Here is a 23,821-nt window from a genome sequence, read left to right on the forward strand (position 1 = left end):
CCTAGGATAGTCAAATCTTGAGAGGGTGAGTACATATTAGTTTTATTATTGTAGTAAGGACATTGAATTGAATGCCATGATGCAATTTTATGCGTTTTTTTTAATCCCACAAAAAATAATAATAAAATGTGTGCGTAGCATGAAAGGCTTGTTGGCAAGTGGTACACGGAAGAATGAGGCTAGTTAGTCAGAGGTGGTGGGCTGGAATTACATTCTGGTTGGTGAGATGGCTGACTTATCTATACATATACATATATACAATAATTGAGGGAGGGTTGCTCTGTGGAGTCAATTTCATCCAGCAATGTCTAATTCTGAAGTGGGTAGCCACCACCACCAAACCTAATAAATTTAGTAATGAGAGACTTCCCTGCTACAATTAATGTGCATTCAAGAATTGTTCATTCACAAAAGTGGTTAAATGAGAGACTCCAGATGGGCTTTTCTAGCTGGCAACTTTAATACAAACTTTGATATATTATATTTTGATAGTATGTGTTGAATACTACATAATGAAGCAGATAACATAAAATCTCACATCTAAGCAGCCCCTTTGTGTACAAAAGAAGATACATGTCCCCTGTTGTTTGTCTCACTATTTGCACCTCTACATTTTTTCTTATCTTGTTGGGAGATCTTACTGCCAACTCTAATGTTAGAAAGCATCGCGTCGCGCCCTGTCAGCACAATTTGGAAGAATCCATCTACTTCCTTTGCCAATACATCCAGCCCCTCCGCCAATTTGTCTGTGTTCTTTGCCAACTCTGAAGTCGCGTTTTGCAATCCTCCAGCTTCCGCTGGGTTTGATCCCCCCGACTCAATCATGGGGTATAGCGTCTTGACAATTGCGTCAACTGCTTCAAGCTCCTTCGGTGCTGTTACCCCTCCACTGATTTCGTTGTTAATCAAACTCTGCAGATTAGCAAAAGCTTCTGCCCACGAGCAACCCTCGAGAACCTCAAACTGCTTCAGTTTCTTTATGGAACCCGAGAAGCCACTGGCAACTAAACTGCACAAGAAAATGGTTATCACCTGCACTCCATACAAAGCTTGCATCAAAACTTTCCCTTTTGCAGAATCTTTTTTCTTGGGGAATTTCAGGCTTTCAGTGAGGCGGTCCAAGATCGCAAAGCTATTCTCGAGTCGTGGGTTTTTGGAATTCACACGCTGCCTCCATCCATCCAATGATGAACGGGCTCGTACAAACTGCTTTGGTTCACCATCTAGGTTACGCACAGTGCACCGAAGGTAAAGGTTGGCTTGGTTAAGCCTCAAGATCTCAGAGCTGAAAGCAGTGCAAATATCCAGCAAGCTCACACTATTGTCCATGTAAACATCTATCCACTTATCGTCCCAGTCACATACAGGAAGTTCAAGTTCAGTTACAAGTATTTTAATATCTGTATGGATTGTAGAGAGTGAAGCCATTGCTTCTTTCATCCACGATACACTTAGGGCATTTCCCCTGCCTCTGTGCATCAGACTTCTGAGTTTCTCTGCCAATGATTCCTCGAAAGCATTCAACAGAGCAAGAAGCCTCGGAGACAGGTGTGAGCCCTTAGGTAATATCATCGAAAAGGGATTCTTAAATGGTAAATAGGGACGTTGAGGATCTTGTGGACGACTCATTTTATAATATAACGAAACTGCATAGAAATTGAGAAACCACAAGTGAGAACTCAAAATCATCTTTGATTATCGGTATCACTTCTCCATAAGGGTTCCACTTATTGCACAACCAGATAAAAGATCAAACCACTAATTGAATGGGGGCAAGAAATTAACAAAACTACATAAAATAAACAGAGTACCATATGACAGTAAACTGCCAAAAACTCTTAATAAAGCTTAGTTAGTGAGATGATTGCAATTCTGCATTAAACTATCCACTTTCAACATGTTTGGCAAAGATTATGGACTATAAACCTAAAATGCTTCTTTAATTTATTAAAGCCAAAAACCATAAGTGATTTAGAAATTGGTTTATTGATTATTCACGATCCACACACGAGACCAAGAGCTACATAGACAAGTTACAGATCAAAAGATCTCCCCTCGCGAGAGGGAATGAATTCTCTACTCCCTTAACTTGCATACTAATTAATAAAGGTAAACAAACATACAACTTCAGAAAGCTATTTCTTAAAACAAAATCATAGCCCAGAAATAGATTTTTGCTTTATATTACATAAAATAGAAAATACCAAGAATAAAGACCATAAAGACAGTTTCTTTGATGATCAATTATGCAGGACCTTAAGGTTGGGGTTCGGCCTTTTGGAAGAATTATGCAGGACCTGGCTAATTACCACAGTAATTTTCAGAATCTGAATATTCCATTTCAAGAAATCATAATAACAATCAATCAATAATTATCTTACAAAGAAGAAATCAGGAGCAAAAACATCACCATCTACCCGATAATCTAACATTTCTCATCAAGTTTCATGTTTTGTAATAGAATTTTGAAGATCTGGAAATCTAACAACTATGGTAAACAAGCAAAAACTATCAAAACAAACATCAATCAACAGAAAGACGATCGATAATCACATAAAAAGCTCACCGGATAGTTAGATCTTGAAACGGGAACTGATTGATAGAGTCAACGCCGCCGATTCTTAGCGATCTAACCCAATATTCCAAGGTCAAAAAAACCAAGCTTTACATAAGTACACAGATTCAAGTATATAAATACAGAAAAGCGTGAATTGCATATATAGAGAAAGAGAGAAAGAACCGTACCGCAAGGACTGGGGTGTAGAGAGAGGCGGAAAGCGGGGAAGAAGGTTGCACGCACACGCGTCAAAGACGATGTTTTGCTTAAGTCATGGGAAAGATGATGGTTTTGGTACGTCTGTCTTGTTTTCCATGATAAGATAAAGATGACTAGCAGACAATATGAGCAGTAGATGAGCTCATGAGCGTTGGATTGGTAAGTTGAGACCATGCCCCACCGTTGATCATTTCACCTTTCCCCTAACGAAAAGACATCTTCATATGTCATCAGACATCATACCTTGGCTGGTGGGAGTGCATGGTTTCTTTCTTTTCTTTTTTTTTTTGTTTTTACCAAATGGAGAATTTCTGTGGGTTTTCGTAAAAAATTAGGAAAGCATGAAACTTGAGATTATCTGTTGAGGCACATGATGACAAGCATGAAACTTCCTTCATATCATATAATGACATGTAAATTGTCAATAGGTATTAGATCTTTGAAAACGCGTAAATTATTGAGAAACATGATAGCTCTCGAGATTGAAATATAATCCATTGTATTTTAAGTTGTGTTGGGTGAAAGAGAAGTGGGGAATTGCTATTATGGAAAAAACAAATGGAATTCAGTACAAATAAACTGTTGTGTATACAACAATGAATCAACACTCCCAAAAAATACATAAAAAGGTCCTTTGGAAAAAAAAAAAAAATCAGTTTCTAAAACATTATTATTTCCTCCCCTAGTATGAATCTCCTATATATATATATATATATATATATATATATATATATATATATATACACACACACAAAACATATAAACCAAAATCATTCAACATGTTCCTCTATACATGCCAACTTCTTGGAGAACTCCTCTTGACCTCTACTATGTCAAAAAAACTCCAGTCAGAAACTCTGTTCAAGGCCTGTAGTGTATGTGTGATGAAAAAAATCTGCCAACTTTTATTAGCACTCTCCACCAGCTGTATGAATTTTCATTTCTGGGTTGTTCTCTTTATGCAGTCCGAGTCTAGAGGAAAGGACGCGATGTAGGATATGATGTTTAAGATTCTTGGTAATCCTTGCGGATGCTCCACAGAGTCTCTGCACACTTCTTCATGGCAGGGCGATCGTGCCTGTGAGCAGCCAAACATTGTAAAGCTAGAGCCAGAATTTGTTCTGTAGCCCAAATGTTTGCAGCAGATCTCTCCAGTCTGATATCCAAAGTTAAAGTTGCATCTCCTTCACTGAATTTTTTCATAGCCTGCAATACCAAACAATCAGTTCCAAGTAAAAAAGTTTGTAATTTTAGATTATGACATTATAGAGATTTCCCGTGATATTATATTCTTCTAGCTTGATCTTAAATGGCTGGCAAACAATCAACATCTTTAAAATGCAAAAGAAGGGAATTGATCTGAAGAAAAACAGGGAATGGAAAACATAAACACGAGCTAGGCAGCCTTAACTTCCTGTTTGATTTCCTACATTTATCAGGAACATTATATTAACCGTGTTATGCTTGCAAGGAAAAGATGGAGAAACATACCCATCTAGCAGTAATTCGCTCATTGATGTTCCGTGATGGTTCGATGGGCTGCCTGCCTGTGACCAGCTCGACAAGCAAAATACCAAATGAATACACATCACTCTTCTCTGAAAGTTGGTAGGTTCTAAGGTATTCGGGGTCTAAGTAGCCAGCTGTGCCTTTGACTTGGGTAGAAACATGTGTTGCCCCTATCTCACTGTCAGCAGCCAGCCTTGCAAACCCAAAGTCAGCCACCTTAGCTCGGGAGTTTTCAGTGAGGAGAATATTCGACGATTTTATATCCCTGTGGATAATGGGGTGATCTGCATGAGGAAAACAAACAAACAAACCATCCTCCAATAAGATATATATCGAGATTGATCTCTGATCATTTAAATTACCTTAGCTTGTCTAAATCCTAGCTAAGCTAGCTCACCATACCTGTGTACATATGTAGATATGTGACAGCATGGGCAACATCTATTGCAATATCCAGCCTTGTGGCAAGATCTAGGACATTTCCACGCAAACCTACACCGTTCAATTAGATTGTTTCTGTCAATTAAAATCCAGTGGAAAGCTGAAAATAATGCAAAGAATAAGGCAAGATCGAGGGATATGATCTCACAGTCCAAATGTTCTCTAAGAGTCCCATTTGAGACATACTCCACAACTATGATCTTCTCATCTTCTTGCTCCAAGAAACCATAAAACCTGACTAAATTCAGATGCTCTATTTTTGCCAGGGTTTGGACCTCGTTCCGAAACTCTGCTCCCAAATGCTTGTCATAAATATTCTGCAGTGTAGGCACTCACTCAATTAGGATACATTCTTCTGCAATATAATAGCATTTATCAAGGATAAAACACAAACTAGTTGAACTCCAACCAACCGTTTTGAGACGCTTGACTGCAACAAGAGTTCCATCTTCAAGACAGCCCTTATAAACCATTCCAAAACCACCCTGTCCGATTTTGAGGCTTGGAGAAAAGTTCTTTGTTGCCTTGTAGATCTCCTCCATAGTATATCTACCACTCCCAGGCTCTTTCACCTCGGTCGAAATATTTGAGTTCTCATGATTACTGCGACTCAAGCTGCTACTACTGCTACGTCTCCTCTCATGCCCAACTCCAGGTGAAACTAAAATTTCCCATAAAACAAGTCCAAGCTAATTTCAAAACCCAATTTATTGCATCAAGAATCAAGACTGTATAGTAAGCACATTTTTTAAATGAGAAAATGGAAATGGCAGCTACAAAACCTTAACCCAAGAATGTAATTATGTGAATATATAGGCCATCTACTCTTAGCTTGCCACTCTCATGACTGATTAAATGCATATAAGAAAAAGGACAATAAATGCTCCAAATTAAATTCTGTCTCATCTGAGACAGCAAGCAAAGGCTATATAAAATATAGCCTGACATGTTTATAACGTCATGAACAAAAGACAATACCAGTATAAGAATCTTGATTATCCTATTCAATAATATAACTTGTTAAATTCTTTTTTTGGGGGTCCTGTTTTTTTTAGTAAATGCAACTAAGAACATGTGCTTACCAGAAGGAGCTTTAAACGAGTTGGAATCATCAAAGTTGGAGTCGGGGGGAGAGAAACAAGCAATCAGAGCTCCGGCCACCGCCTGGGCGGCGCACTTGACGGAGCTTTTGCCGGAGGCAGTTGACTTCTTAGATGAAGAAGAAGAAGAAGAATATTGGGTGCTGTAGCTGGATGAAGTCCGAAAGCCCGTGGATCCGGAGCTGGAACTCGGGTACCGCCCGCCCCTAGACGCCAAGCTGGGACTCTTCATAGTGACGATTGACGAGCGAGATCAGAAATGGCGGGTATATATGTATGTTGCAGCTCAGCTGCAATGTTTTAAGTTGTTTTCAACCAATTCAACGACATCATGGTGCGGTTCTTTGTATGGCCAGAGGGCTAACGTGCGCTGGTTGGAGCTACAGTAAGTGGGTCCTACTTACACCGCCTTAATTCAACAATTTTGACGCATAAACTCACTACTTTCCCCATCTGCATATGTTATTAAATGCTTTTAACTTTGACTTTATATCATTCAAAATAGGCGGTATTTATAATTTGTTTGCATTTAAGATTGGTACGTTGCTAATAAAGTGTAAAAACATGTTCTCTTAGCCCGCAAATTACACCAGTTAAAATTACACTTAAAATTTTATGATTATCAAGTTAATTAATTAACCAAATTTAGTTAAGATTGTCCCTAACTAAATTGTTTTATTGCCTTCTATAGTTCTATGTTAAAAAGTTTAGATAGGACATTTTTGTTCTAATAAAAGTCAAATTCCATGAATACCATTTGAACTGATTTCAAATTAGTTTTGTAATACCAAGTATTAGAAATACTGAATACCATATATACATACAAATCTTAAATTGAAAATAAAATTTGAAATAACAATATTATATAACAACATAAAGATATATGTGTGAAAGTGAAACAGTGCATGGTAAGAGGATACATGGGATGGGATGATTAGCTTCAAAGCAACAATGTTGGTGGACAATATGCGTGCACATACAAGCCTGCTGGCCTAACCATAATGCCGTAATATAAGTTGCCATTTAATTTGTAGGTGTCATTATGGTTCAGCTAATTGAAGTTGACTCCTTACACAGCAGCTGCCCATTATCTGCCTGTTCACATGTATTGTATTAACTCCAAATACAGCATATTAGTTGAGTATACGGTGACAACAAATTATATTATTGTCTATTTACAATTCAATACAAAATAATTTGATGGGTTTAATAGAATAAATACCTGATGAATCTCATAAATATTATATATCGGGAGAAAATAATATGTCAACCTGTTAAATATAATATTGTATTTATTTTTCTTGGTTGATGACTAAATTTGAGTAAAATTATCTGCAAATAAAATTAAATATTAATGATATAATAGTGAAAGGTGAATTCGAACTTTCATGTAAGGAACTCATATTTATATTGTGATCTTCACTAGAATACAATGCATTAGAAGCACGAGATATAGCACAAGGGATGGTTGCTGGTTGTGTTGGGGCAACAACCAAAGTGCGAGTGTTTTATTGCGGCTAATGATGCTTTTACGCAAGCTTTATTACGCAAATTATTGGACTGTTATGCTATGGACCCATGTCCACCTTTAATTTCAAGGTTGGAAATGGATTTATATCGTGCACCACGAAGTACATAGCAATGTACGTCCAGACACAAATCGTACACGTTTCATGTTGATATCACTCCGTCTATTCAAACAGATCAAATCTCATTATGTGTATTCAGTTAAAATTTTATGTGTATTATGTTATGAGTTTATGTGTATTAAGTTAAACATTTATGTTTATTATGTTAAGAGTTTATGGGTATTATGTATTATGTTAGATTATGTATATTCTGTTATGAATTTATGTTTATTCTGTTATGAGTTTATATACATTCGAAACATGAGATTTTTTTTTTTTAATAATTTAACAAAACGATGTTGTTTTGGGTTGAGGCATGAGGGTGGGTGAGTTTAAATATCATGGGATCAAGTACAGTGGGCGATCATTTTCGTTTCCACTTTTTGTAAATTTTCTGTGTCAGAATCTGAATTCTGAATATGGTTGTCAGTTCAGCTGAGATGGTCAGGTCAACCAAAATTTCTTCGGAATTTTCTCCAAAGATCCGATTTTTCTACTTCGGCCTCTAATCTTTCTACTCTTTCACTTAGACCCCATCCCCCACCGAAACGCCGAAAGAGTTTGAAAAATGCGTGACAAGTGAAAACCCTTTTGCCTTCTCTTTCCCCGGTTCCTTCACAAGGTCGACCATCCTCTCTTCATCTTCCTTCCAACACCTCTTCAGCTGCCGTAATCCCTGGGTAAAGCTATGGTTTTGTTTTATTGGTATATATCTGCTCTTTGGCTGCGTTTGTATGTACGTTAATATCTGTTTCATATCATATTTGCTTAAATTTGTTTAGCAAGATGGAATTTTAGCTTAAAGATTGATTCTCGGTGTTTACTTTTGATTCCCAGCACAATTATCGGCTAACTTCACTGTCTGATCATGTACTAAATGAATTTCGGTGTGTAACTACCTGCTGGTCTCCGATTGACCTGATGTTCTTTGGCAGTGGGTAGGTGTTTTGAAGCCTCCTAAGATTGAAATTGGTTGCTTATTTAGTTGTCTGTTGATTTCCTGTGTTACAATGTGAATGCTCTGAAATTTTAGCCTTTTAGGAAAGCTGGTGCCAAATGATTGTAGTATTTTAGTCCCATCTAGAAGACTCCCTGTGGTGTGAGTAGCTGTCATGAAGGAAAAGGAAGAGGAATAAATGACAAAGTAACTCATTATGTTTAAGAATTGAATAAACATGAGAGAACTCATAGCTTTTGTCTGCATTGATGTCAAATGAATTCAATTCAGCTACGAATGTACTGATATCATGTTTATGATGCAAATTTGAACAGGTAGGATATAGTGAAATCAGTACCATGTTCCTGTATGAATTTAAATGATCACTCTAGGTTATTATGATGACTAATTAGTAGCCTCTCAAGCCTTTGATCCATTTTCTCCTCTTAGCAAACTGTTCTTATGTTTTACCTGGTTATTATGAGCTTGAATTCACTTTTCTCAGAGTACATGGAAAGAATTAGCTTTTAAGTGTGTCTCTCAGCAACTGACATCTTCTCTAAACCCATGAATGAATGAACATTTAGGATGGTATGTACACACATATTCCACAATGGAAACTTATATTATGGGATGCTATTTCCTTTTCTATTCAGTTTTTTTTCCTTCTTTTTGCATTTTGTGTGTGGTGGCTTGTCTGTACAGTTATGTACTTATAATTGACCCTTTATTCTTTGCCTTTTTCTTAATGTTATCAACCTTGGCCTCTCATTTTTCTCATTCATGTGTTTTTTCTGAATATTCCTATTTACATCCTACTATTCTTGTTTTCATAGAAAGTGATTGCTTTCATCCATTGAGAAGAAAAGTGGATGTCAAAAACCAAGAGAATTTCATCTTTCAGCTGAAAGAACGTTAGCCAGGATGGGAGGTTGCTGTTGTTCTGCAAGAAAGCCCCTGCTCCATGGAACCCCTGTATTTTACTATGTGGGTAGTCATTTGGATTATGATGCTACTTAATGTGATCTTTTTTTTTTTATCTTTTTACTTGGGTACAGTATTCTTATCTATGGTATTCTCTATAAATTTTAACTTAGCAATCATGATTTCATAACATTAGAGATCTTCTCTACTGAATTTTAATATTGAAATTGCAATTTCTTCTTGCAGTGCCCACCATCTTCAGAGGAGCGTGACTCTTTGACCTCAAATGACAGTGCTGCTAGTGGATTCCTGGTTGATTTGAACCTTGATACATCAAGTCCCGACACTTTTCGGCCCCCACCCCTACCCATTCCCTTTGACATAGTTTTGGGTTGTCCACAACCAGCAGATGCTGAACCTACTGAAGATTCAACGATCAGTAATAGTTTTGATAAAGCTACCTGCCTAGATGTTAAAGTGTCTGAGTGCAAAGCTGAATCTGACATGCCTCTTCCTTCTCCAAGGAAAAATGAGCTTGAGCATCTAAAACCGAACCCACTTGCCATCTCATTTGTGGAAGAAGAGGATGTTTGCCCCACTTGCCTTGAAGGTATGTTTCGTGCCAGTACTCTTGATGATCAATGATGTGTAAAATCCTAGCAAGTGCACTAGTTGAATCACGTAATATTGTGTGTGAATTGAGTTTTTGTCCAATGAGGACTGCTAAGAAACTAATTACCAAAATTAACTTATTCTAGCGTTATTTGGACAAATTTAAATCTGAGTTGCAAAAATGTAAAGACACTAAAGGCTTAGAATTCAACCAAAACCTGAAAATATAGATTCTAAATTAATATGCTTCCAAATATGTGACCACACATGTGCAGCAGGATTTTCTAACCTATTCAATACTTACTCTTGTGTTATATTGAACTTACCAATTATATATTTATATCTCTGTTGAATTTAAGTAGGTCAAGACGCTTTGAGTTGTATGAAATTCCCTAGTTTGCATTGCCAATTTATTATCACTAATGTTGATGTCAGTCCATCCCTAGCTTTTGTTCTGTTTGTGGAAATATATTGTTAGAAGCTATTACATAAAATTCCCTTCTCAGGTTATTGGCAGCAAGTCAAGTAAACACATTATGTATAAGAATATATACTAAACATAATTGAGAACATTATACAATTTGTAAGTTAAAGAAACAGGAAGAAGAATTGATCATGAAGAACTCACCTAGCTGCATTTCTTTCTATTGCTTTGTCTCTTCTTCTTATTGCTATGTCTTTTTCTTCCTAAATTTCTGAATTGATTCCCTCTGGCTTGAAGACCAAAAGCTTTTGTTGTCTTTCTTCCTTAAACAAAATAGTGGATAGACAATACTCATAAGGTCCAACTTAAGATCAAAAGGGTGTATAAATGTAGTTGTTAAATATTTAGGCTAGCAATCCATATATTTGCCATACTCCCCTTCCTGCCCTTGTCTTCACTCTTGCTCTCTAGTTGTCTGAGAGTATAATCTTAGTTAAGCTTATATCTTGGTTACAGAGTACAATGCTGACAACCCAAGAATCAACACAAAATGCAACCATCATTTCCACCTTTCATGCATACTTGAGTGGATGGAAAGAAGTGACGCATGCCCTGTATGCGATCAGGTAGGCTTTCTGTTTCCTTAAATGGTGATGCAATATAATACTCCAGCTCTCAACAACTTTTCCTGCATTGGGATATGATTTGTATTTTGTTGATTTAAAGATAAAGGAACTTTTTTTTGAAGATCAATATGCATTAGGCCATCATTGCAATTCTAATTTCCATGCAGTAAGAAATCTTTGTCTCTTCGTATGGCAGGAAATGATATATGAACCTCTCTGATACTTTCAAGACACAAAGGTGCAGTTACTAGTTAGCTTAAACATGGAACACCATATCGCTTTACCCTTCTTCTCAGTTCTCAGTATAGTAATAGCATATAAAAGGCAGTAATAGTTTAGTGCTCCGCATTAGTTGATCAACCGTCTTGGACAGTTCCTCGCATGGAGTAAAGCCAGTTATGTGTTCTCCATTTCTAGACACCCTGCAATGCATTGGCTAGATATACATTCTGGATTAGTAAGGTTATGTGATGATCAAGCTGTTTATTTATTGAAGGAAGCCAACCGTGGCCAGTCCGTTTTATGCAGAGGCCAAAAGTAAATTTCTGTTTCCCGCTTTGATGCTTAGTAAGCACACCTTGGAAATCCCTCCCTTGTCGTTATCACCATCCTGTACAGATTTATTTTCTCTTGCTTTTGTAATTTCATGCATTTTTCTGTAAATATTCCTGCATTTCTGTTTATATTCTCTTTGGTGGATGTGGATTCGGTTGTTGTATTTGGTCTATATCATAAATATGAAATGTGATTCATTCCAAGAACTTCAGTTGTGCTCATGTTTGCCTTCTTTTATCTGTTTCTTATGATATTATGGTTGTTACTTGTTACATGTACTGCTTTTTACCTCCACTGTCCATTGCAGTTATAGATGTAAGCACTACTGCCAGAAGAAGCATAATGAGGCAATCAATAAATGGAGAATTTTGTGTTGTATATGATATGTTGTTGTCAAAGCTCAAGGAAGAAAGTTGTCCACTATTCTTTTCTATTTTTACTGTGTCCTTTTTAGTAAATTTATATATATATTTATTTATTTATTTATATTTATTTATTTATTTATATTTATTTATATTTAAATGGTGACATTATAAAAGATGCCAAGAAAAAACTCACCTAAGTTGTGTGAAAGGGAGGTTAGTGGTGTTACAATCTTCTCCAGCTTATATAAGCAATAAGATTCCATTTGAGGATTGTCAAAACTCAAAAATGAAAGCAGATATAGAAATAAGTGCTTGTCATCTTGCTATTAGGTCTTACATTCTTTACCCCGTAGTCAAAGTCTACTCCTAACTCATGAAATTAGTGAATCATTACTATATTTGTTTGATTGGGGCATCTAGAACACTCCACATAATTAATTTTTTTTTTGAAGTTACAATAAATTAAATGAGCAGCATAAAAACTTCGTAAACTATAAACTTTGTTGTTCATGGTGTTTTTTTTTTTTTTTTGAAAGGTTCATGGTGTTATTTGTTTGACTTGATTCAGAGTTCCTTTTCAAAATTTTTTGTTTTCTTTTTAAATATTTGGTTCAATTTAAACCAATCAAAATAAATAATATTATACATTATTAACCCACTAAATATCATTTTATAAATTTTTTATTATTAGGTTATAATAACAATAATTTGGTTAAAATTTGTCAAGATTTTAATAGTCAGAGAAAAGGCAAAAGTCAAGGCATAATTTCATTAATTTGCACCTAATCTTTCCATTACCTGTCCATACCTGTCCTACTATTTTCATGTCATCAACAATTATTATTATTATTATTATTATTATTATTATTATTATTATTATTATTATTGATTATTGATTACTCTCAACACAACATACAAGCCTGGTAGGCATTAATTTTTAGAACAATGTTTTATGGACAAGAAAAACAGTTTGAAGCATTTATTTAATTAATTAAAATTTTCAATAAATGCGACAATATATATGGAGTATGATTTAATGGTTGCTTTTGCGTATAAAATACACTACTCCGTACTAGTTGATTGGAGTGAAGGGCAATATCCTAAGGGCAAAAGTGTAATTTGATTGCCTCAATCTCCTCCCTATATCTTGGTTCTTGTCCATGCGTGGTAGCATTTTTTACATAACCAGAACAACAACAATCTTTGCCTTTTTTACCACAGTCGGCACAGTGTGAACTCTTCACTGTTTTCTTCACTCTTTACCTGTCTGCAAAATTGAAGCTCCAAAAAGCTTTGCTTTTTGCCAATGTTAGTCTAGCTTCGCCACCCAAATGGCACCCAGAATTCTGATTTTTCTTCTCATTACCTTCCTTTCATTCCAACTAAAGGCGAATTCTCAATCAACAAAACGAATATCAAGCCTGACCCATCTGCCCAGACACAATCAAGATTCATTCCCAGCTGATAGAGCTTCCACAGATGGAGAAAAGCTTCAATCTGTGCAGAGATCAAGAGTTGTTCTGAAGGGGAATGCTGAGATTTTCAGCGAGAACAAGACATTTATGCTGGGCTTCTTCAGTATCAGCGGCGAGTCCAACTGCTATTTGGGCATTCGGTATGCTTCAATCCCGGTGCCCACCTATGTTTGGGTGGCCAATAGGGAAACACCAATTAAGAATTCATCACTGGCTAGGCTGGAGATTACCCAAAATGGAAAGCTAGCTCTCCTCAATGAAGAAGATTCAGTTGTTTGGGGAACTGACAACGTGAAGGAAGCCAGTGATGTGAAGCTATTGGAGCAAGGAAATTTGGTGCTTTTGGACAGTGATGGTGTGCTGATTTGGCAAAGTTTTGATTTTCCAACTGATACTTGGCTTCCCGGCATGAACTTAACAGCTCAGAGGTGGCTGAGTTCTTGGAAAAGTTCTACGGACCCATCGCCGGGGAAGTACTCTCTCCGCCTCCCCCCGCCGGCATACGGTGAGATTGCTCTAATTTATAATGCCAATTATACTTATTGGTCTACTGGTAATTGGACTGGAAATGCTTTTGCTGGAGTGCCTCAAATGACTATTCCTTACATTTATAAATTCACTTTTTCTCAACCCTTTACTCCAATTGCATCTTTTGGGTACTCTGAGGTTCCTATAGACCCCGGCGTGAAACCCCCTTTAACCCGCTTCCACGTGGACCACACAGGCCAGCTTAAGCAGTATACATGGTCTGTCCAGACTGAGAATTGGAATATGTTCTGGTCACAGCCTGAGAATTTGTGTAGAGTTTATGGGTTATGTGGGAATATGGGGCTTTGTAACTCTAGGTCTGCTTTAAGTCCATGTAAATGTTTTTCTGGGTTTAAGCCATGGGATGATGCTTCTTGGAATGCCGGAGACTTTTCTGGTGGCTGTCTCCATGAAAGCAATGGTCTTTGTAGTGAGAGTGATGGGTTTAAGGAAGTTGGGACAGTGAGTTATGATGGAGCAAAAGTAGTGTCGTTTACTGGAACTAGGAGTACATGTGAAAAGGAATGCTTAGTTAATTGCACTTGTATTGGTTTACATTATAATGAGAGAAGTAGTTTATGTAAGAATTTGTATGGGGAGTTGTTGAATCTCAGGAACCTTTCTTCTGATAGCACCTTGGATGATAAGTTATTGTTAAGAGTGCAGGGAGAGAGTATTAGCAGGAGCCACGAGAGGAAGAGATTTTTATTGATTGGAGTGAGCTGTGGGGTTGTTGTAATCTTCTTGCTGGGGATTTTGACTTTGTTGCTTTTGAGGAGAAGAAAATTGAGGAGGAAAGAAGAAGAGGAAGCCGTGTTTCCAGTGACAAACTTGAAAGTGTTTTCTTACAAGGAACTTCATGCTGCCACAAAGGGGTTCTCTGAGAAGCTCGGGCATGGAGGATTTGGAGCCGTGTTCCAAGGGGAGTTATCGGACTCTTCCCTTGTTGCAGTGAAGAGGCTCGATAGACCTGGCGGTGGTGAAAAGGAATTCCGGGCAGAGGTCTGTACCATTGGAAACATTCAGCATATTAACCTGGTAAGACTGAGGGGGTTCTGCTGTGAGAATTCTCACAGGCTTTTGGTTTATGACTACATGTCGAAAGGTCCTCTTAGCGTGTACTTGAGGCGTGACAGTCAAACTCTTAGTTGGGATGTTAGATTTCGAATTGCCATGGGAGTTGCAAGAGGCATTGCATATTTACACGAGGAGTGCAGGAATTGCATCATACATTGTGACATTAAACCCGAGAATATTCTATTAGATGGAGATTTCTCAGCAAAGGTTTCAGATTTCGGGCTAGCAAAGCTCCTCGGGAGGGACTTTAGTAGAGTGTTAGCCACGATGAGGGGAACTTGGGGATACGTTGCACCCGAGTGGATCTCTGGCTTGGCAATCACCACAAAAGCGGATGTATATAGCTATGGAATGACAATACTAGAATTAATTGGTGGGAGGCGCAACGTCGAGGGCCCACCTTCGACTCGTGGAGGAGATGGAAAGGGCAGAGCGGAGGAGAAATGGTTCTTCCCGCCATGGGCAGCGCAGCAGATAATAGAGGGAAACGTTGCTGCAGTCGTGGACGAGAGGCTTCAAGGAAGGTATAACGCATCGGAGGCAGAGCGGGTGGGACTAGTGGGCGTGTGGTGCATTCAGGACGAGGAATCGGTGAGGCCAACGATGGGAATGGTGGTGAAAATGCTGGAAGGAGTAGTGGAGGTACAGGTGCCTCCGCCGCCAAAGCTGCTTCAGGCACTGGTCTCCGGCGAGTCATTTCACGGCAAGATGGCCTCACAAGATGGAAGCTCTGGTTACAATCCCCAACTTTCAATACATTCCAAGGATTCTCATTCTTTTCCATGATGTCTCTTTCTCAACTGCATTGCATTATTCTGGGCATTTCCCTTTTTGGATTAAGGTTGAAAAGTATGGTGGGACACTTGGGGTTGTCTGTCCTTTCGATTGTGAAATCAGATGCAATGAAATTAGTATTAAGGTTAGAGTTAAATCCATTGTCTTTCTTTTATGCTACATAGTGAATATTTTTATTTCTGTCCTAAGTATGTATAAAACCAACAACAACCACTTCTCACTATTTACATTGTCCATACTTCAAAATATAACAGAAATTGCCCGGAAAGAGTTGGCTAAGTGGGTAAAGCGTGATTCTCATACTTTCGGTCAAGCCTGCTTGTTGCACAAACAGAAAGTCAGAAACCTATTCAAGAGATCAAACACGATTAAAACAAAAGGGAGAATGTTTCTTTGTAAATTATTAAACCTTGGTAAAGTAAAATACTAATAGAGATATCAACTTAATCAGTAGAGCATTGACTCTTTGGATTGTAGTAGTTTGAAAAAGTATAGAACAGATACTACCTTTTTAATAGAGTCAATAGTACTAAAAAAAAACAAACTAGGACATTGCCCAACAAATTCATTAAAGAATCGGTTCATGTACATGGTACTGTGATTTACAAAGTAGGACTTATAGCCCGTTGGTTTTGGTAAGGTACACAACTTTAAAATTCAAATATACCAATCACTCTAAGATATCTAAGATATCTCAACAACTAGAGTTTAAGATTTGACATAGTTAAATTTCCTTAAGAACCGACTAAAATTGTTCGGTTTTATTTCAATGCATGTCAATTTTTAACTAATAAATTTTGTACGCATCCCACTAATAAATTTGAATACTTGTTGATCATTTGATATATATCTCGCGATTTATCTTATCCACCAATCTTTAGAGCATAGTGTGTGAGTATTGAGGGACCCTTAAACCGCTAATGTTAGAAATGGAAATTAAGAATACATAACGGAAAAGTTCCTTATTATAATGAAGTGATATAATTGATAGTAGTATAGTAAGGGGAAAATATTAAGTTGTTGCATTTTTTTTATTTGACCAATTCAACATTTAAGAAAACCCAACTAAATGCAAAACACAACCACTTTTAAATATTTTTTCTTTATCGTGATATTTATTTACAGCTTTGTACTTTTATTTCTATATTGTAACAAAATAAAGGTGTGTAATACTTAATTTTCTTTCACTTGGTTGATTGTGAGAGAATGTGTATGTGCATAAAACCATAAGTGTAGAGTTATGGTTTGTGCAACTTTATCATTAAAATCAACATGTCCAAGGTATTTTTTTAAAATAGTTTCAGATTTGACCATAAGTATGTGCATAAAACCATAAGTGGTACGTTATACTACTATGGACTCTAGTGTTTAGCTGCCTAAGTGATAAAAAAAAAACAAAAATAAAAATAAAAAAAAAAAAAACAAAAAAAACTGCCTAAGTGATTGGTTTGGGTGCTTGATGCTGCACTCCAATTGTCATACGCGGTAAGATAGTGAGAGACACACTGATAGAGAGGAATAGATGTGTAGAGTTGGCTTTGCAACTTAAGAAATTCATAATTAATTCGTGATGAAATTATGCTTGGTAAGGCAAGGTATTCCAATCCATGTTCCCCGAATGAACCCCATTGAGTGTAGAGACTTGGATTCTTTGTTGAAGTCAAATAAAATTATCATCCTTATTCTTGTTACAAGATGGGCTGGCCTAGCCCTTCTCTGCTCCCCCCTTTCTCTCTAGGTCTTTACAACTCATCGTTCTGGTGTAGGGTTGCTCCCTGGTGAAAAATGAGATTAGATATGAGTCATTAGTCAAATATAAATCAACGGTTCAAATTAATGAAAAGTTAAAAAAAAATGCGCGTTCTCCATTAATGCTCTCCTTTGAGCACCTGTTATGTTGCTTAAGATTAAAAGAAATCGACTATAATAAATATCGTCAACTGGAGTTATGAATGAACAACAGAGATATAAACCTAAAGGATGATAGATAACCTAAAGGGAATTCATGAAATTAAAAAAAAAAAATCATTTTATTTTATTTTTTCTTAAGAAGGAAAACAAAACACTTAAGATGGAAAACAACGCACCTTAATTCCTTAAGAAGGAAAATAATGCATCTTAAGAAGGAAACTCACGCACCTAAAATTTTAAAACGACGCACCTTAAGAAGGAAAAAACAATGCACCTTAAGAAGGAAAAAACAACGCACCTTAAGAATGAAAACAACACAACTTAAAAAAAAAAACCACGCCCCTAAAACTTTATTAACTCATATATGAATTGAATTATTATAAAGTTATTATTATGTTATAATATTCACTGTATCTAGACAAGATATCATTCAAAAAAACCGATCCATCTTTTTCTCAACCCCTCCTCTATGGACCCCACCGTCGCAATACAAAATATCATTAGCGAGATTTGACCCATCTTCTTTTCACTCCTCCCCTATGCATCCTCAATAAAACCCTAATATATATAAATGAATAATTAACAAAAAGCACCAATATTGGGTTATATATAGTTGGTGCTTTGGTTTATTCACTCATCCAAAAACCTCATTATACAACAAATCAATTTTTTTCCTCTATGAGAAGAATCCTAGATCTCTCACCTTTCCTTAGCCCCTCCCCCCATAATCCCATATGCAATCTCTCTCTCTCTCTCTCTCTCAACATAAAAATAGGGCCTAGAAGAAATAGTAGATGAAACAAGGAGCCAAAGAGAATAAGAAAGGTCCAGCCTTGACAGGCCTCCCTTCATATTAGGCATTTTACTGGTATGTCTCTCTCTCTCTCACTCACTCTTTCTTTCTCTCTCCCCCAAAATTCCTTTGAAAAACCTTTTCTTTTCTTTTCTTTTATTTTATTTTTTCTTTTTTCCCACAGAAGGCTCTGTGTCTGTTCACAAATTGAAAAAATATCGCTTTCTACAACTTCTTTGTCCATGTACACATATGTTGGTATGTAGAGAGTAGAGAGATAGACCGCGGGGCCTTAAAATCTTGGACCCTAGAAAATCTGAGCGCTCATGAATATTCACTTCCCGCCCAAAACCAAAACACCCAATCAACACCTTCCATATCCGTCCATTTCTTGGAATCGAAAGCCGTTTTTTCTCTAAAAACACACATATTGCATACACTTCGCATTTACTCGACCGAGACCACCGTTTTTTCTTTGTTTTGATAATAAATAAAAGTCGGTCTTTTGAGGTTTTCCCCCTTTGTGGTCATCAATTTGTTACTCTTGCTTTGGGTACATTAGAGATGATTTGCTGTTAGGGTTTTGATTATCGGATGGCAGGGTGGTCGAAAAGAGTTGATGGATCGGGTCTAGAATGCCTGAGCGCACTTGAAAAAACCGAGGACAAACTTGGTTCTGAAGTGGGTTTAAAAGGCTCTACGATTACGAAGGAGTTTGAGGGAGAAAAAGTTAGTAATGCGACTGGGCTTTTGTTTATTAAATTTTTATCTCATTTGCTTAAACAAGTTTATGGTCCTCAGTGTTTTAGGCCAATGCCTCCAATGCTTGGCGATAAGAATCCAGTTGATTTGTTTAAGCTATATGCTGTTGTGAGGGAGAGAGGTGGGTATGAGAAGGTTTCCAGGAATGGGTTGTGGGGATTAGTTGCTGAGGAATGTGGGTTTGATTCACCTTCTGGACTGCCTCTGAAATTGGTTTATGCTAAGTATTTGGACTCACTTGACAGGTGGCTGCTGCAGACGCATTGTAAGGGAAAGGAGTTGAAGATTGGGGTGTCAATGGAAATGGACCCTGCTTTCAAGGACATCATTGATAAAATTTTGGAAATAAATGAGATTAATGGGGAGGTTTTCAATGCTGATTTGAAGAATACAAATGCTGTTGAAAATGTGATTGTTGATTGTGGCAATGAGCAATCAGTTACTGCTGAAACAAACATCAGTGTACAATGTGTCAGGGATGATAATGGATCTGTAACCTCTTTGCCTAAGGAAGATGGTGCTGACAGAAAAAGGAGACAAGAATCTTTCCTCGAGGCCCTAAATTGGGCTATTATGGTTGCAAGGGATCCCGGTGACCCATCAATTGGGCATCTACCATATGTTTCCAAGTGGAAGTCGTACGGGACTGATAAGGTTTGGAAGCAAGTTTTGTTGATGCGAAAGTGGATGCTCTTAGATAGCAACACTGATTCAAGTTATCAGCATTCTATTTGGCAGGTAAGTGTGAAGTCTTCCTCATGCATTCTCGCTGTGACACTAGTCCTTCATTATTCAATCTTACATTATATGGAGTGGTATTTTAATTATGACAATTTTATTAATCCTTTGTTCATAAATACATGCTTTCTTATTCAAATGGTGCATTATGTACAATGGTTCTTTTGCATTGTGTGTTTGTATAATCTGCAAGGATACAACATTTCTCATCCATCTGATTGGCAGTACCAATTATCAATGAGAATCCTGTGTCTTTACACGGTCAACTGAGCTTCATTTATCGTCATCCTCTGTTATATATGCTTCATAAATAGAGGAAACACTTTATGAAGAGTGTGATATAGTAAATTGGACTTTATTGTAATTGACATGCATCTGAGTATCTGACATAAGTGTTGTGACTTTAAAGTGCAATGCTGATGATGATACTGTGTGTGCAATCAAGATTTATAAAGATTGAGGGCTTTGGCTCTAGTTCATAGTTATACCGTTTATAAATTATGAAGTTGTCTCTTTAAGGATTATTTGTTTACTGCTAGGATTTATTTCTTTTTATGGAATAGTTGATTAATCCAATGATAAGTATTGTAATAATACAATTTAAAGATAGCTTTCTATTCCAAGACTTGCATAAATGTTACTGTGTTATCCTATTTGGTGAAATGGTCTAGGATTTAATGCCATCTATCTAATTAATAAGCTAAGCTGTTACTGGTAATAAACTTTTACATAATTATGCCTTTAAATAGGTGAAATCATGGACTTCGTGTTCCTGAGGAAGGAGTTCTGCCTAATGTTTATGTTTTCCCTACTTTTAATGTTGGGTGGCACTACTATTTTCTTCGTTAGAACTTAGAAACTGTACTTTTTAGTTTCAATCATATATATACTAATTTATTCTGAAAATTTTCTCTGCTCTAGAAATCACATAAAATGACTCCCAGTCTGTATGAGGTTAAGACTCCTGTTGTTTCTGAGAGAGTAAGATGCAGTCAAAGGATCATTGGTGCAAAAGAAGATTCTTTCAAAAAGCGGCGTACACAGCTCTCTACAGGATCATCGTCAACAAGTGTTCAGAGTGAAGAGGATCCCAGTGATGCACCAACTGATTCTACTGAAGATTCAGATGTTGGTCGATCATGGAACCAGCCTCGCAAAATTCGGAGACCTGTGGGGCGAAATTTCCAAGCAGATGTACCAGAATGGACTGGGGAGATTATTGAAAGTGATTCTAAATGGTTGGGGACTCAAATCTGGCCATTACCAAAAGATGAGAAGCTCCGAGTATTAATTGAAAGAGACCCTATTGGAAAAGGAAGGCAAGATACATGTGGTTGCCCAATCCCGGGTTCCTATACGTGTGTTAAATTTCACATTACCGAGAAAAGGTCGAAGGTTGAAAATGAGTTGGGCTCGGCTTTTAAACTATGGAAACTCGATTCTGCTGGTGATGAAGTTGCAAACTCTTGGACCAAAGAAGAAGAAAAGAAATTTGAGGATATAGTAAAATCTCAATCACCTAGCAAGTGTTTCTGGGATGAAATTTTTAAGGAGTTCCCTACCAAGAGTAGGGACTCTTTGGTAAGCTATCACTTCAATGTTTTCCTTCTCAGACGCCGAGGTCACCAGAATAGGTTCACTCCTACAGAAATTGACAGTGATGATGATGAATCACGGTATGGTCCCAGGACAAAATCATTTGGACGGGAAGTTGTTAAGTCTTCAAACTCAATATTTTGTTCCCCAGCGAAAGCACCTCAGGATACCTGATAGGCCTTAGAGTTTCATTATCTTCAATGGAATGGTTCACAACTGTAAATTGCAGAAGTCTCTCAGTGGTCTTACTGTTCAGCAAGTTTTTGTGGGAATTGGTTTGGGGTTGCTGATGCAAATATACAAGGCCATGACAAAATTGTATAATTGGGCATTAAAACGTGCCCTTTTGCTGGATAGCTTTCCTTTTAATACTCATCCTGATAACAGGAGGAAATTTTTGCTTTATTTTCATGGCTCCCATAGTTTACAGTTTTACAACAGTGTCAGCTCATTAGTGAGTTACTGTACATTGTTTTTGTCATTTTGAAACATCTTTTCTTATGGGAATTTTCTCTTCTTTCAATTGTTGTTGCTTCTTTAACTTTTCGTCCTTGTCCCTTTGTGCTTGTTTTATTCTTTGCTCCTGTGGAAATGTACTCTACAGAACTAAAAGAAGTGATGCAGTTGCATTAATAGCAATGTGCAATTTGATGCTCTTGTTTCCATAATATGTTGGTTGGGGGTAGTGTTGGATAACATATTTATCCTTTTAGACTTGACTCATATATGTTGATTCAACGACCTAACGCACTTAATTAATCATGATGATTCATTAATGTCGAAGGAATTAAAAATTAGAAAATCTGTGAAGTTGGGTGATTGAGATGTTGGGCTTAGAGAGCTATGTGCTTGAGGTTGCTTACCATATTCAATTCACATACTTAGCTTATGAGTTAGCACAATGAATGGAGGCGTAGGGTCTAGGTTCTAGGCATACTTTTATCACTATGACCGTGTTTGGTATAGGCCAATTTTAGCTTATTTGACCACAATTAATTGTTTGATTTAGTTAAAATATCAATAGAAATGTTTGGTTAATTAGCTTTTTGCAATTCCAAAAGGCTAAAATTCAAAAAGCTACTCCAAGCAACTTTTTCAATTAGCTTTTTGAGAAAAGAAATTATACCAAATAGCTATCAGCTAACAGCTAATTTACCAAACACTTTTCTACAATTATCTAATGTTATCAACTATTTATACCCTTTAATTAACACAATCAGCTAACAGCAAACAGCTATCAGCTATCATTTAACAGCCATTTTACCAAACAGGGCCTATATCTAGTCACCTAACCAATTTGTCTATGTAAACATTACTTCCATTATAAATAGCAATTCTCAAACTTTTAGAAGGTATTTTGACTATTATATATATAACAATTCGAATCTCGGCAACCTCTTGACCTCCTCTAGTCCTCTCTCTTTCTCTTTTGATCATTATATGACAACTCGAATCTTTCTTCCCCTACACAACACAAAAAAAGCAACTTGCCTACATAGAATAAAGTATTCTAAAAGAAAAAACAAGTTACAAATACTAAGTGCATGACAAAAAATGTCTAAAAGAAAGATCAACAATAACTACTAAATGCCTAGCAAAAAAGACCAAAGTACAACTACTGAGTGCATGACAAAAAGCCTAAAAAGGACCAAATTACAACTACTAAGTGCCTGATATGATAAAATGCCTAAAACAAATACCAAACTACAACTATTAAGTGCGTGATAAAAAATCCTAAAACAAATACCAAACTATAACTACTGGACATGACAAAAAGAGCCTAAAAGGAAGTCCCAAAAGGTGAAAAAAATTGACCAACAAAAAGCCTTATAAGAGATGTCCAACTCTAACATAATAATAGTCCAAGCAATCATCAAAACCACGATAGCAAAACAATCAACCATCCTCAAAAAGCCAAAAAGCAAAATCTATCAGTGCCCTCTTGCTTCCCAGCACTCTAAAGATGAATTGAAAGACCAATGCCAATAACCATCCAAACCTCATTTAGGCAACCCTCATTTTAAACAAACCAATAATTAACAATGGACTTGATAAATCTTTACCAATAACCATTTGCACTGAACTAGTAGCACATCTTATGCTTATATACAATTATAGTAATATAATTACTAAATTAATAATAAACATCTATCTCTCATCTCACATATATCTCTCTCATAAATAGCATATGAACTATGTGAGAATAGCATGCATAGCATATGTAACTAACATGCTTTCTTACTAATTTT

At 36.8% G+C, this 23,821-nt stretch overlaps 5 protein-coding genes across 9 annotated transcripts; 3 read left to right on the forward strand and 2 right to left on the reverse strand.

Moving 5' to 3' along the window:
• Positions 1-450: 450 nt before the first annotated feature.
• Positions 451-2,886, reverse strand: LOC109155857 (protein BPS1, chloroplastic-like). Of its 2 annotated transcripts, XM_019303531.1 has the most exons (3): positions 2,746-2,886; positions 2,567-2,629; positions 451-1,646 (listed from the first exon to the last, which is right to left on the reverse strand). In XM_019303531.1, the coding sequence occupies exon 3, from the start codon at positions 1,627-1,629 to the stop codon at positions 541-543; it is 1,089 nt and encodes a 362-aa protein (XP_019159076.1). In that variant the 5' UTR covers positions 1,630-1,646; positions 2,567-2,629; positions 2,746-2,886; the 3' UTR covers positions 451-540. The 2 variants fall into 2 exon arrangements, with proteins under 2 accessions (XP_019159076.1, XP_019159077.1); XM_019303532.1 differs by lacking the exon at positions 2,746-2,886 and having other exon boundaries at positions 2,567-2,709.
• An 846-nt stretch (positions 2,887-3,732) lies between these two features.
• Positions 3,733-6,147, reverse strand: LOC109155854 (calmodulin-binding receptor-like cytoplasmic kinase 2). Its single transcript, XM_019303529.1, has 6 exons — positions 5,809-6,147; positions 5,140-5,387; positions 4,875-5,043; positions 4,688-4,777; positions 4,268-4,569; positions 3,733-3,982 (listed from the first exon to the last, which is right to left on the reverse strand). Exons 1-6 carry the CDS (start codon positions 6,056-6,058, stop codon positions 3,782-3,784), a joined length of 1,260 nt encoding a protein of 419 aa, XP_019159074.1. The 5' UTR covers positions 6,059-6,147; the 3' UTR covers positions 3,733-3,781.
• A 1,772-nt stretch (positions 6,148-7,919) lies between these two features.
• On the forward strand, positions 7,920-11,735 carry LOC109156166 (probable E3 ubiquitin-protein ligase RHB1A). 4 transcript variants are annotated; one of them, XM_019304030.1, is made up of 6 exons: positions 7,920-8,159; positions 8,292-8,392; positions 9,228-9,378; positions 9,562-9,925; positions 10,868-10,977; positions 11,174-11,735. In XM_019304030.1, the coding sequence occupies exons 3-6, from the start codon at positions 9,316-9,318 to the stop codon at positions 11,195-11,197; spliced, it is 561 nt and encodes a 186-aa protein (XP_019159575.1). In that variant the 5' UTR covers positions 7,920-8,159; positions 8,292-8,392; positions 9,228-9,315; the 3' UTR covers positions 11,198-11,735. The 4 variants fall into 4 exon arrangements, with proteins under 4 accessions (XP_019159575.1, XP_019159576.1, XP_019159574.1 ...); XM_019304031.1 differs by having other exon boundaries at positions 7,920-8,134; XM_019304029.1 differs by lacking the exon at positions 8,292-8,392.
• A 1,304-nt stretch (positions 11,736-13,039) lies between these two features.
• Positions 13,040-15,995, forward strand: LOC109156147 (G-type lectin S-receptor-like serine/threonine-protein kinase SD2-2). Its single transcript, XM_019303998.1, has one exon. It carries the CDS (start codon positions 13,229-13,231, stop codon positions 15,761-15,763), a length of 2,535 nt encoding a protein of 844 aa, XP_019159543.1. The 5' UTR covers positions 13,040-13,228; the 3' UTR covers positions 15,764-15,995.
• Positions 15,996-18,573: 2,578 nt separating this feature from the next.
• Positions 18,574-22,095, forward strand: LOC109155579 (AT-rich interactive domain-containing protein 1). The gene is made up of 2 exons (XM_019303179.1): positions 18,574-19,976; positions 20,898-22,095. The coding sequence occupies exons 1-2, from the start codon at positions 19,071-19,073 to the stop codon at positions 21,744-21,746; spliced, it is 1,755 nt and encodes a 584-aa protein (XP_019158724.1). The 5' UTR covers positions 18,574-19,070; the 3' UTR covers positions 21,747-22,095.
• Positions 22,096-23,821: the final 1,726 nt, after the last annotated feature.

This window comes from Ipomoea nil, unplaced genomic scaffold (assembly GCF_001879475.1).
Source record: "Ipomoea nil cultivar Tokyo-kokei standard unplaced genomic scaffold, Asagao_1.1 scaffold2704, whole genome shotgun sequence".
Lineage (NCBI taxonomy): Eukaryota > Viridiplantae > Streptophyta > Magnoliopsida > Solanales > Convolvulaceae > Ipomoea > Ipomoea nil.

What these genes read in the sequence shown, in the direction of transcription:
- LOC109155857 (XM_019303531.1), bottom strand. Translation starts at nt 1,629, where the DNA reads ATGAGTCGTCCACAAGATCCTCAACGTCCCTATTTACCATTTAAGAAT.
- LOC109155854 (XM_019303529.1), bottom strand. Translation starts at nt 6,058, where the DNA reads ATGAAGAGTCCCAGCTTGGCGTCTAGGGGCGGGCGGTACCCGAGTTCC. An exon ending in CTCGTTTAAAGCTCCTTCTG is followed by an intron (nt 5,388 to 5,808) that starts GTAAGCACATGT and finishes GGGAAATTTTAG; the next exon opens with TTTCACCTGGAGTTGGGCAT. An exon ending in TCTTAGAGAACATTTGGACT is followed by an intron (nt 4,778 to 4,874) that starts GTGAGATCATAT and finishes TGAACGGTGTAG; the next exon opens with GTTTGCGTGGAAATGTCCTA.
- LOC109156166 (XM_019304030.1), top strand. Translation starts at nt 9,316, where the DNA reads ATGGGAGGTTGCTGTTGTTCTGCAAGAAAGCCCCTGCTCCATGGAACC. An exon ending in TTGCCCCACTTGCCTTGAAG is followed by an intron (nt 9,926 to 10,867) that starts GTATGTTTCGTG and finishes TCTTGGTTACAG; the next exon opens with AGTACAATGCTGACAACCCA. An exon ending in CATGCCCTGTATGCGATCAG is followed by an intron (nt 10,978 to 11,173) that starts GTAGGCTTTCTG and finishes TTCGTATGGCAG; the next exon opens with GAAATGATATATGAACCTCT.
- LOC109156147 (XM_019303998.1), top strand. Translation starts at nt 13,229, where the DNA reads ATGGCACCCAGAATTCTGATTTTTCTTCTCATTACCTTCCTTTCATTC.
- LOC109155579 (XM_019303179.1), top strand. Translation starts at nt 19,071, where the DNA reads ATGGCAGGGTGGTCGAAAAGAGTTGATGGATCGGGTCTAGAATGCCTG. An exon ending in ATCAGCATTCTATTTGGCAG is followed by an intron (nt 19,977 to 20,897) that starts GTAAGTGTGAAG and finishes TCTCTGCTCTAG; the next exon opens with AAATCACATAAAATGACTCC.